We start from the raw sequence: 13627 nt of genomic DNA on the forward strand, positions 1-13627 counted from the left end.
TGCCCTGATTTTCAGCCTGATGGGATCAGCACGAAAGCCAAGTCTGGGCTATACGTGTCTGGGATAGGATGATGCTCTAAGGGCAAAGAATGCCATTTGACATCACACCCAGTAACTGATGGTTGAACTAGATGTATCTTTTAGAAAGAGACCCAGTCTTGATTTAAAGAATCAATACATCGCTATTATGTAGAGATTTTCAACTGTGGATCTCACATCATTTTAGAAAGGAAAGCTATGTATCATTATCTCCATTTTACTGACCGGGAAAATGCAGCACAGAAAGGTGAAATGTCTTGCCCAAGTCACATAGCAGGTCAGTGACAGAAACAGGATACAACCCAGTTTCCTGACTCTTAACCCATTGTCCTGTACACTGGAATATGTTGCCTCATAAAATGAGAGTGCTTGAGGCCCTAGTGCCTGATCCACCTTGTTATACTCAATTAAGAAGAATCAGGTGGTGCTAAGGATTCATCCAGGACTCCTCTCTGAGGTGGGGTCAGAAGTCAACATCCATGGCCTATTGTTCTGCCAACGTTCTTTCCACTCCCATGTCCTCATTCCAGTGAGTCCTTTCTCCCTGTGCTTGATGTCCACAGTCTTTTTGGTTTCACTTGGAGCAGACTAACATCCTTAGATAGGGCAACTAATTTTCCATTGCAATGACCTTTTGTGATCTGAACCTTACAGGATATGCCAAGGCAAGACTGCCTGGCTTGTGGATGTCTCCATCACAGACATCTGAAAGGCAGCTACATGGTTCTCCCTCCACCCCTATTCCCAAAGCGTTATTGGATTAATTAATCTTCCAGGAAGGAATCCTATTTTGGATTCTTTGCTGCAGAATTGCAAGTTAAGGCAGGCCATGCTTCTGCTCTTCCACCACAGAAAATATTTTTGCTTCATGTTAAGTGGCACCATATTTTCAGTTGGCAAAAACATTTTCCCCATGAGTCAGATCCTCTAGTTTTGGGTTCATTCAGCAGGCCTGTACTTTAACACCTGATGCTGCATTTTGAGAGGTAACTTAATAGTCTTTTTTTATGATGGAAAAAAAGTCTGTGTTTGGATTGATGGTAGGCATTGACATAGCTGCTGCTCAATGCAGCTGTGCTATAATTGTCTTTTGAAATATCTCCTGAGCGTCTTATTCTCGAAGAGTCAGAATCCTGTACAGATGGCATTGTTACTGAAAGGAAGATGAGTTACCTGTAACGCTGGTGTACGGAAGATATCGTCTTGCCGGAATCCTGCTCCCCCACCCATTGCGCTGCAGATTTTGGAAGTAACCTTTTTCTAAGTTGTTTTTCCTCTTACACTTTTTTTGCCTTTGAGCTATTATTTTTTGCATATGTTGATCTTTGTGAATTGGTTTTCTTTTTTGGAGCTTCACTTCCTGTGCAATTGAAAGAATAGTCTGGAACATTTGAAGATCAGCAGTCATCAGAGGGTGATGTAAGACCACAGTAGTGGGCTTGGTGTGCTCACTACCTGCCTTCAATAGATTAAAAAAATATAATCTTGAGAGGTAGGAGAGTTCAGCTGTTCTAAAGATAAGAAGCTAAGGCCTAGGCATAAAAATCCTGAAAGACGTTATCTTCAGAGAAGCAAAATTACAGGTAAGTATCCTTCCTTTTTATAACCTGATGGACTCTGATTACATATAGGAAGCAGATCTGTTAACTAAGTTGATGTCATTTGTACGTAGTCACTTTCAGAGTGGAACTAAACTTTTCGAATCTGATTTTCATTTACGCTATGGCCACTTTTCAACACTGTTAAAGTGGGTGTAAAAGTATTTTTTGCCTACTTTAAGGCCCCTTTACACTGTCAGCAGTGTAAAATGGCCATAGTATAAATGAGAATAAGTCCCTAAATCTATAACTTCGCAAGCTTGAGAAAGTAATACTATACTGAATGATCATTACAAATTGTTATAGTTGGTATTGAGTTGTCACTAATGTAAGAGCTGTTCTTGACACAGATTTTTACTTCAGCCTAGGAGAGTATATTTATATGTCTTTTAATTGCAATTTACCAACTCTGAGTATATAGAATATGCATAAATGAAATGTATAAATTGGGGATAATGGGATTGGCTGGATAGTTCTAGTTTTAGAAACTGATTTTGAATGCGAACCAGAGCAGAAGTGTAAGAGCATCATTAAGTGGAAGGAGGCAGCCTAGAGCAGGGGTCGGCAACCTTTGGCACGTGGCTCGCCAGGGTAAGCACCCTGGCGGGCCGGGCCAGTTTGTTTATCTGCTGCGTCGGCAGGTTCGGCGGACCGCAGCTCCCACTGGCCGCGGTTCACCGTCCCAGGCCAATGCGGGAAGCGGGAAGCTGCGGCCAGCACATCCCTCGGCCCGCGGTGCTTCTCGCCACCCCCATTGGCCTGGGATGGCGAACTGCGGCCAGTGAGAGCCGCGATCCGCCGAACCTGCCAACGCGGCAGGTAAACGAATTGGCCCGGCCTGCCAGGATGCTTACACTGGCGAGCCGCGTGCCAGAGGTTGCCGACCCCTGGCCTAGAGAGATCTGGTATAATTTGTCTTAGTTACATGTCTGTACTGCAGGAGCTGTAGGGATTAATGCTGTTGCTCTCTGATGCTGATGTTTCCTCTAGGCAGGAGATGAACTGAATTTGAGTACTGGTGTGGGTAAGCATTTTTTAACTGTGACCAGCATGCACTTTAGTTCCTCATCAGTTATCAGAAAATATTAAATTCAGCTAGTTTCTTCACAGTTAAAAACAAATTTGGAGCAGCATAATTGAAACAATGTATTTTGCTTAGGAAAACATGCCCAAGTGACTTTCTTGTTCTGTATCAGTTTGAATTAAAGGTCTTTTGCTGTGAAGATTTTTGTTTTAAAATTTCATAGAAGCCCAAATTTGCTTTTTGTTCTGCTCTGAGTCTCACCTGTGTTAGAGCACTGACAGAATGAAACTGTTGAAAGTCTGTGTTGTATTACTGTGGTTAATACTGGAAAGATGTCAAAGTCCTTTAATATATTCTGGCATAATGTTTTCAGAATACGTGGGAATAGTTTATTCCTTTCAGATCTAAGTAAGGGACCTGTTGACTTCAGTGGGAGTCTGCATGTGAAGCATTTGTAGAATCAGGCTGTTAGTCATGTAAATGGGCATCTATGACTTTGGCATTTGAAATAAATGTTGGTTTCTGGAAGCTTTTAACATGACTGGAATACTGACGTGGTCATGCCTGTCATTTTGGCCAGTTACTTATTTGTCATAAGACTATGTGGAATAGATTAATAGGGTCATAATCACAGAAACAACATTTTGAAAATAACATGACCAACCCGATGGCTTATTGAAGTGTCCTATTGGTACTAGTGACTGTGTGTTTACGTCACACTATCCTGTGCAGACCTTTGTCTCTGTGAATTTCCCCTCGCTTGCCCTGTGCAGAAGACCCACCTTAAAATCTCTGTAGAGTTCAGGGGTGGGATAGAGCTGGGTTGGGCTGAAGGAGCTGAAGTGCCGCTCTCCACAGCACTTTCCCTTGGGATTGATTTTAATGTGGAAATCTGGGCAGGGATGAAATGTAATTTGCAGTTGTATTACCTCCTATTGGTTCCTCATGTACAGTTATTACTGAACGGCTGCAGAGAGGCTCTGCCTGTGGCTCTTCCTGGACACATCCTGCTAAGGTGAAAGGGCCATCCCCGTTGGACAGCTCCCTTTCCCATGAGACACATGGCCAGGACAGGGGACTGGATGCCTGGGCTTAAAAATCTGTGTCCCCGCCTCCCCCAAACTCCTCTTTCTCAAGAAAGACTGGTTCAAGGAAGACTCTGCAAGGCTCCTTACATGTTTTTTCTGCAGAGAGAAGACAGTCAGCCTTGGATATTTTGGTTTGGGTGTTTTCCTGTAAAATTATTGTCTGCATCAGCGGTTATCAAACTATGGTCCAAGGAGCACTTGGTGATGGTGTGCAGAGAGCTGGGTGGTCACGTGGTCCTGACTCTGCCTTGATTTTACATTTTAAAAACAGCTGAAATGCAATACTTTCTTAATAGTACTTTTCCATGTCAGGAATGGCTGTAGCTGCATGCTGGGATATTATGTGCTCATGAATGGGAGGAGAGGCGCTGCATGCAGTGATCACCTCAATAAGATGCTAATGGCTTGTCTTCAGTATAGCTAGATCGGCATTGGTGCAGTCGATGCTGTGGCATCGATTTAGCAGGTCTGATGAAGATGTGATAAGTCGATGGAAGAGCGCTCGCCTGTCGATTATAGTGCAGTGTAGACACCGCTGTAGGTTGATTTAAGCTATGTCAACTTACGTAACTTATGTAACTTAACTAGCGTAACTTAGATTTACTTTGTTAGTGTAGACAAGGCCTTAGATTGCAGTTCTTTTTGACTGGAACCATCTTTTGTTCTATGTTTGAACAGCACCTTCCACAATGGGCTCCTGGTCATGACCGGGGCTATTAGGTGCTATAGTAATAGATATAATAAATAAGACGGTGATGTGGCCTTCAGTATAAAATGTTAAAATAATTCTGATTGACAGAGCAGCACTGAGGCATTCAGACCAGTTTGCTGAGGAAGAAGAGTGATTTTGGGGGTGGGATGAGTGACAATGCTGTGTGTGTAGGGAAGCTACTTTGTTACGGACTGGTAAACTTCATCAGTGCAATTTTTCACAATATTGCTCTCGTTGCTGTGTTTTAGTTACAGTAAGTGATAGTTTGTGTTAAACATTCTATTACCCGAGAGCAAAATGTTTTCAAATAGGTTGAATATGTTACTATACTGTAAGTAGCAATAAGATGCTCAGCCCAATATAAGATACAGGAATAAAAATAGTCCATGACCTAAAGGTTTCACCATTTAAAAATCACAAAGAATCTTCTACGTACAGATGAGCACAAAGTCTGATTAGTTTTAGAGTATAGCCCTGGTGAGTTGCCCTAAGTATAAAACATACATGGGTGGGTTTTTCGCAATGAACAGAGGCTGTTAGTTGAAGAAGGAAGAGGTGGAATAGTAAAAATGTACTTTGTGAGTAAGGAAAACTACTTGTATCTAATACTTTGGAGAAACTGATCACGAATCCTTCTGTAAAGGCTACCTTCCTTCAGTGTTTCCACAGTCAGAAAGACCATTTAGCTTTGTTCTGTCACTGGAAAGCATTAATGTAACTACACCTCTACCCCGATATAACACGACCCGATATAATGCGGGTTTGCATACAACACGGAAAAGCTCTGACACGCTGCTCTGAGCAGCGTGTTAAGGGTGCCGGGCCAGGCCGGGGCAGAGAGGTTCGATAAGGGGCAGAGGGTCTCCGGGGTGGTCAGGGGCTCCCCAACCCCAGTCTAGGGGACAGGAGCTGTGGGAGGGCACTTTTGGGGGCCCCGCAGTCCCAGAGTGGCCCGGGGGATTAGCGGGGGGCTGGGAGCAGCCCACTCTGCTTCCTTTGCCCTGGCCCCAGCCGGGTTGCTCGGGGGAGAGGACTTGGGGGAAGGGACCCCCCCTGGACTCACCAGAGCGGTGGAAGCAGAGCAGCCCGGCCCCAGCCCGCTCCACTCCGCCAGCTCCCAGCCGTGGTGCTCCACTTCCCGTCGCAGGTGAGTGCAGGACCTTTCCCCAGAGACACGGCCAGGGCAAGGAAAGCGGAGTGGGCTGGGGCCACGTCGCTCCACTTCCCGCCGCAGGTGAGTGCAGGGGGCATCCTTTCCCCAACCTCCCTGCACTCACTGACGGCAGGAAGCGGAGTGCCGCGGCTGGGAGCTGGTGGAGCAGACTGGGGCCGGGCTGCTCTGCTTCCCACCGCTGCTGGTGAGTGCCTGTCAGGGGTCGGAGCAGTCAGGGGACAGGGAGGTTGGGTAGGGGGTGAGGTCCTGGGGGTGATTAGGGACAGGAGTCTATGGAGGGGGCAGTCAGGGAACAAGGAACAGGGGAGAGCAAAGCAAGTTTGATATAACGCGGTCTCACCTATAACGTGGTGAGATTTTTTTGTCTCCCAAGGACCGCGTTATATCGGGGTAGAGGTGTAATTTTATCCACTGTCTAAACTCTTTCTACAGAAGTCAAGAGCTCAGAATAAGATGATACATAATGTATGTAGCTAAAACACTTGAAGAGTCTGGGGAAAGCCATGATGAGGTTATACAGTTTGGCAAATCTTTTCTTAGGATATTGGTTTAATTTCTATTCGTGGTATTATAAAAATATGTTCTGTTTGGAAAAATCAAAAAGGAGTTAAAAAGTTTCTCATGATTTAAAAGCTTAATAGCAACAGCTTTAAAAAAGCTTTATAGCAACAGGCTTAAAAAGTCTAAAGTCTTTAGTTTAGAAAAAAGATGAGTAAGAAAAGATTTGATGGAGCTGTCTTAAATATTGGAAAAATAATTACTTGAGTGTTTTTCAAAGTAAACAAGGTTGATAGGATCACAGATTAGATGAGCAGAGGTCATGAGTGGAGAGAAATATGGAACAAACAGATCTCTGGGAGATTGTTATGTGAATTAAATCCATGAAAGGATTTTGAGACAAGATTGTGGAAAGGGAAAAGAAGCAAGCAAAACAATTTTACAAAGCATGGTTTCAAGAATGGAAATGTAACCCTTGATGGGTCAAAAAGCCAATAGTAGATACTATATCTGTTTAAAAATAAGCATTTGGAACTCTGAGGCAGATCCAAATAATGTTGACTGACTTTTGTTATCTGTTTTGTTCTATAGGGTTGTGGTAAAAAAATGTACACTTTCTTGAGAGGAACGAAACAATTGCAAGTGCTGCGATTTCTAGGAATCTCTATCGGAGTTACACAGATTCTGGCTATGATCCTCACTATTACTTTGCTGTGGGCTCTATATTATGACAGAAGGGATCCTGGGACAGATCAAATGATGTCCTTGAAGAATGACACCTCACAACACCTGTCATGTCATTCAGTAGAGCTGCTGAAACCCAGCCTGACAAGGATCTTTGAACATACCTCCATGGCAAACAGCTTTAACACACACTTTGAAATGGAGGAATTGTAGGTGATACAAATGAATGTGTGAAGTCACAAAGTTATGGGGCTCTTGTTTTGTTTTTCCCCTGTTCTGTCTCCTGCATTTTTAAGTATACCATTCGGTTTCAGAAAATGGCTAATGAACAGAAATAGAGATACCTCCATGGAAGGACAGTTGATCAAAGATCTGTCTCTCAGCTTCCTAGAGCTATGAAACAATTGTTTTGCATAGAAAGCACCATTTACTGGATGCAGTGATATTTATCCATAAGATGTACAGCATATAAGACACTGATATCTACACAAGTATATAGACACTACTAAAGACACTTTAAAAAAAAAAGCATCATAGAAAGTAGAAAGATAACTGTCTTCCATAGAAATGCCTATATTTGAGAGGCAAACAAAATGGACTTTTGAACACATTTCTACTAAACCATTGGGAAAATGTTCAGGGATATATGTGGATATAAATATATGGTTCTTTGTGTGTGTGTATATATAGTAGAGCTACAATTCAAGGAAATGCTTGCGTTTAAAAATTGCAACATATGTAAAAAGAGTAAAATTTTCTCTTCTTTTTTTAACAGCACCTTTATTTTAGCTGTTTCATTTAAAGATAATCTAAAAACCTCTATTTTTATCCTAAGATGATTGTTTAATTTTTAAATTAAAACACATTAAACAGAGGTTTTAAAAACCATGAATATGATCATTATACTTTATTATTCTAAATGTGACCTAATTTGTAGATAGTGTTTTTCAAAACAGTATGTTCTTTGGACTGGATTTATTTAGTAAAAATAAAACATATTTTCTTTCCAAACTAGGGGTCAGTATGAGAGTAGCAAATCTTTATAGATGGACCCCTCTTTCTCCTACTCCTTCTTTCTCCCCTCCAGATAAAAATGAAAGACTATAAGGAAAACAATGATCTACTGGTTTATTGTTCTGGATGCAATTGCAATAAATGTAATGTAAGAGTAAAGGAGAAATTTCACTCTAGCCTTTTCTTCATTGAAAGTTCTCTGTTGACTCAAATTGCCAAATGGCAACAGAGTTACAATCTATTTATTGAGGTGGGAAAAGTGCATTTTACTGTATTTTTATGTAAATGTTTATTTCATAGGATTATTTTTTACAGTCAGACAAGCTCTTGAAAAATGTGTTTATTCCAATAGCAGTGCTTTGTGACAAGTGGGGTTTTTACACAGTATTGAAATTTTAAAGTTTTTTCCACTTGTTTTGGAACTGTGTAGAAAAACAATAAGGTGCCCTATGGCAGCCAATAAAATCACTACTGCTCAGAATGTTGTAATGGCTTCTTCGTTTTTAAAGAGAGTGGGTGCTTTTTTCCTAGTAATTTAACTTTAACTCCATGTTAAATGTCCTTACTGCTGTCAGTTTGTCACTATTGTGTATTTAATGTTAAACACACAAATGTTAAATGTAGACATGAGCTGTGAATTTCATTGTTTTTTGACCTTTTCATAAAAGTTTCAAGTGAATGGGAAGCTAGGGAGCAAGTTCAGAGTTTAACCTTTCTTCAGTGGTCTGTGTGTGTGCTTAATTCCTCTGCAGGCATCCCTCTCTGAGGTGAAGCTCCTGCTATGGGCTGTCCCAAGCCACATTACAGTGTAGCTTTTGGACTCCACCTTCAGAGTGATCATGTTTATATCAGGAGATAGTGCTGAGGGGAAATAAGTGGGTTTTGGAATGCCACTGTGATGCAAGGAAGTTATTGAGCCCACTCCCCCCCCAGTCTCACCACATCAGTCAAGGTTTCTTCTGCAGCAGTTCACTGTTACTAAGGGCCATGGAAGACTGCTCTGCTGCTCCTGACAAGGGGATGACTGAGATCAAAGTTGTCCAAGAAATGATGCTTTCTTAAGAGCAGTTTTCCCTTTTCCTCAGTTTTGTATTTTCTATTTCTCTTGCCCCATTCCCTCTGTCATTTCCTGTTACGTTCCCCGCCCCCCCCAACTTAGAACCTGATCCTGCAAACACTTTCTACCAGGCTTAGTCCCACTGAAGTAAATGCTTCTCTCCTTCCCAGGTATGTTATGAGGATTTATTTATTAATGTTTGAGGCACTCAGATGGACACCTTAGGGAAGTCTGTAAGTAGAATAAATACATGCTTTTGAATAGGTGGGAAATCTACATAAAGAACACCCTTTAGTTCAGAGTGTCTCTCTAACTCTCCTAGTGATCTCATATACATGTTGAACAGGGGCTGGTGTAAGAAAAGCACCCAGTGGCACCCCACACAAGTGGATCTGCAGGGCTGAAGAACTACTGCCAGAAAATGCCCTCTGGGTTGTTCCTGATAGAAAAGAATGAAGCCATCAACGGGTGGTGCCTTATATTCTTGCTATGGCTCTTGGGTGATTGTGATTGTATCTAAGAGTATCACTACATTGCTGCAGCTGTCCCAGGCCAGTTGATTTGGGTTACCAGGGCTCGGGCTGCGGCGCTAAAAATTGCTGTGTAGACATTTTGGGCTCAGGCTGGAGCCTGGGGTCTGAAATGCCATGATGGGGTTGCGTCTGAGAGCCTGGGCGCCAGCTCAAGCCCAAACATCTATACTACTTTTTTTTTTTAAACCTGCAGCCTGAGCCCTGTGAGCCCAAGTCAATTGACCAAAGCTCTGAGGCTTGGTGCTGTGGGGTTTTTATTGTAGTGTACATGTACCGTAAGGAAGCTGGTCGAGCTAATATTGGCCTGGACACCTCATCTTAATTCATTGTGGGTAGATCATTGCCAATAGAACGAGAGGTCTCTGTGCCATAACCAGATTTGGCTCTGATTAGTAAGGATTCTGTTTGTCGGTTGGCTGTGTCAGTTTGTTGTTCTGTTTCAGTCGGCTTGGGTATCTGTGGAAAAAGTAGTATGTGAAGTCCATATCCTAATGCAAACACACACATGGGTCAGATTAAGGTTGATCAGGCAACCTTAATTCTGGGCAATTCCTAACTTCTGACTTCTTGACTCTGCAGCCTTAATAATGTTCTTTTAACATAGTGTTTTGTGTGTTATAAATACATATGGTGGAGGAGAGGCCTGTTTTCAGGGGAAGGGTTCAGAGGAGTTTATTGGGGTGATAGCTGCTCTCTCCTCTTTTTCAGTGAGGGTAACTGTCTTAGGAGTCCTTTCAGACCACCAGCTTCTACATCCCAAAGCAGCAACAGTAGCTGGAGGGATTAGGCATGCAATATCTTTCTTCTCAGGTGTGCACTTTACTATAATTATCCATGTGCATAGTCTCCAAATTGTGCAGTGGCAAGTGGGCTACCCTCAGCAGCTCCTCAGAAGCATCAATTAGTGCATATAATGGTCATCTGCTCCAGGATCTTTCCGTGTGTAGGACATTACACCTGTGTTTTATAGACTTCACTGTTTCCTTATCCTAATTACAGGGGGAGGGTGTTGATCTATATCAAAACCCTATATCAATTAAATCCATGCCAATGGAGGGACCACCTCTCTCCCTGTACACCATTGCCAAGGGAGATGAGCTGTCAGTCCCATATTGGGATTTGCTGATATTTGCTATATTTGAAAGTGGCTGTGATGGAAGCTACCCAGTGGTGGGAGTAGTGGTGATAGAGGGAAGTGGGGAGGGGCATCTGGCCATCTATGCCCTCCGCGGCCTGCTCCCTTATCAGAGCATCAGGGAACCCACTCAGCCATGCAGCCACTACTGGCCCCAGCATCAGGCTTCCAAGAATGAAGCTTTAACATCCCAGCCCCTCTGGAAGCCGAAGAGCGGCAAGGAGGGGCGGGAGGAGGTGCACGCACTTTAAGTGACTCCTGATGTCAGAGCCAGCATTTTGACCTTTCTACCTTCAGTTTTTGGAGTTTTGGCAAATATTGACTGGTAATATTCTTCCTCCCACACTCAGCCAACCCTTCCTTCTTCTGCGTGCCAGCGCCTTGTCTTTCCTGCATTCTGTCATCTACATCTCCCCAATGCCGCACTACTCCCCAAAGTTCCACAGCCCCTACCTATGCAAACAACACACACAAATACCTCCATGGGAAGTCAGTGGGACTGTTCACATGTGACAGTAAGTAGTGCATAAATGTCTGAAAGATGCAGTGATGACCTTAAGTCGTAGAGATACTTAAAGTGGGACACTGAAGAAACCACTCACATGGGTGAATTTACACAGGGGCAGGATCAGGCCCTGTACTTGTACAGCAGGTAGCATAATGGGAACCTAAACCTAACTGTAGTATCTGGGTTCAACTGGAATATAAATACACCTCTACCCCACTATAACGCGGTCACGGGGAGCCAAAAATCCCTACCGTGTTATAGCTGAAACCCCGTTTATATCAGGGTAGGGGCGGCAGGGCTCCAGTGGTGATTTAAAGAGCTCTGGGCTCCAGCTGCTGTGGGGAGCCCCAGGCCCTTTAAATTGCCGGTGGAGCCCCTCTGCCACAGCCCCGGGGTAGCGGCAGTGGGGCTCCAGCGGTGATTTAAAGGGCCCTGGCCTCCCCGCAGCAGCTGGAGCCCCAGGCCCTTTAAATCGCTGGCGAGCCCCACTGCTGCAGCCCCGGGGTAGCGGTGGCAGGGCTCCAGCGGGATTTAAAGGGCCCGGGGCTCCCCACAGCAGCCAGAGCCCCGGACCCTTTAAAATACGGCCGGAGCCCCGCTGCTACCGCGCTATACCCAAACCCATGTTATATCTGGTCGCGTTATAGCAGGGTAGAGGTGTAGTGATAAAGACAGGGTATTTTCATGAGGCAGCCCTTGACTCTGGAATTTACTTTCCCCAGGGCTCTGCCAAAGCCTTAGTTTATTGGCCATATGTATTGGCCAAGGTTTATGTATTTTAGTCTTTTTGCTGGAGGAAGGATAATTATAAACTCTGCCTGCAGTAAACATAGCTAACTTGTTTTGTAAAGTGCCACATACATTTTAGGTAATAAGCAGTAACAAAAACAGAGGTCCTTGGTCATAGGTCACTATACAATTAAATGTCTTATACAGACCAGAATCCTGGTATCACTTTTGATGTTTTCACCATTGGAATATTAAAATGTGTGTGGAGCGCTGTTTGATTAAATGAGATATTTAATAATATAGCACTGCAAATCTTGCTTCTGATTGAGTGAGCTTCTTTAGATGATTTGGAATGTCTTAAATACTTCAAAAAGAACAGGAGTACTTGTGGCACCTTAGAGACTAACAAATTTATTTCAAATGTGTTAGTCTCTATGGTGCCACAAGTACTCCTGTTCTTTTTGCAGATACAGACTAACACGGCTGCTACTCTTAAATACTTCAGACATTTCACACCCATCTATTCACTTTGGACACAATTCCTGTATCTTCCTTAGATATCCATGCCTAGATGTGACAAAGATGGGTGCTTTAGAAATAGATAGATAAATAACAAAGATAGACAGACATGGTAACTAAGTAAGCTAAATAGGTAACCAAGTATATCTTTCAATCTATAGCAATTCTAGATATGTAGGCACTTGTATCACCCACTCCCCTCTCTGGTCTACTCATGTCCAATGACTACATTTAAAGATCTAGTGTCAGTTCCCTTCAGTAGTTGCATTTGGTTGCTGCTCCAGGAGAAATGATTCAAAGTATACTGCTATCGGCCATCTGATCAGTTGTATGAGTAGAGGTTTGCTTCAGTAACTATGGTTGCTGTATGCAAAATGTGTAGTATTGGAGGGAAATAGGTGTATGTGTTCTGAAAAATAGTCTACATGCCATGGAAAAACAAATAAATACTGACCCCAAGATCCGTATTTTTGCTCCCCCGACTCACCAACCTACAAGATTCTTCCCCTCCCATACATATGTCCTTTTCATTGTGTTATATGTGAGAAAGTCCTCAGGAATTTAATGTTTCTGTGGAAATGATTCTACAAATGCATAGAATCTAAGAGAGTGCTATGCTTTCAATAGGGTTTTTTTTTTAAATAGCAGGACACTCAGTCTATTCAATTCTATGGGATGGTTTAAAAAAAGCTTGCAGAAAGATCACCCTCTTCAATTCTAAGGGCTTTTCTGTAGGGGAGCAGTCTAGAAGAGACTGTTAAATCCTTGGAACCAGTAAAATGGTATGCACATCAATACTACCATGTCAATGGTTAATAAGGGAATTATTTACATTTGGTTATTTTCTTTTAGAAGAGAACTACAATCTGCCATCTGCTATTACACTAAAAAAGAATTTGACCATCTTAGCAAGAAGATTGTAAGAATAGAACTTGATGCCAGCACTGAAATAATGTGGCATCCGGGCAGGTTCAGCAGAATTGTTCTTGCCAAGATGTTTTCAAAAATTGTCATTTTAAAGGGTGGTTTTAAAAATAGGTAAGAGAGAGCTCACCTTGTTGGCAGTAATTTAATGGTCCCAGTTCTATGTCCCACCTGATTATCTGACCTTCCACATGGCCATGTCAGCAGCCAAGAAATACATTGCCCACACACCTCTTTCCACCTGGCCATTCTCCTGTGCTACTTGCTGGCAAAGGGGGTGGCAAGGGAGTCCCTAGGTGTATCTCTTTGTACCAAAGAATCACTGGGCCCGTTGTTTCTATAGTGGTGTAAATTTGTGTACACCTTGCATATAGGTTTGTTGCACACATGT

At 42.9% G+C, this 13627-nt stretch overlaps 1 protein-coding gene across 2 annotated transcripts in view; it reads left to right on the forward strand.

Moving 5' to 3' along the window:
* The window catches only part of TSPAN12 (tetraspanin 12), a 62767-nt gene extending 54455 nt beyond the window's left edge, over positions 1 to 8312 (forward strand). For both annotated transcript variants that reach the window (XM_044995212.1, XM_044995206.1), the window contains one exon: positions 6725 to 8312. In XM_044995212.1, coding sequence (XP_044851147.1) covers positions 6725 to 7030 — 306 coding nt within the window. In that variant the 3' untranslated portion in view covers positions 7031 to 8312. The remainder of the gene's footprint in view (positions 1 to 6724) is intronic.
* Positions 8313 to 13627: the final 5315 nt, after the last annotated feature.

Source organism: Mauremys mutica, chromosome 1, assembly GCF_020497125.1.
Source record: "Mauremys mutica isolate MM-2020 ecotype Southern chromosome 1, ASM2049712v1, whole genome shotgun sequence".
NCBI classification, from domain to species: domain Eukaryota; kingdom Metazoa; phylum Chordata; order Testudines; family Geoemydidae; genus Mauremys; species Mauremys mutica.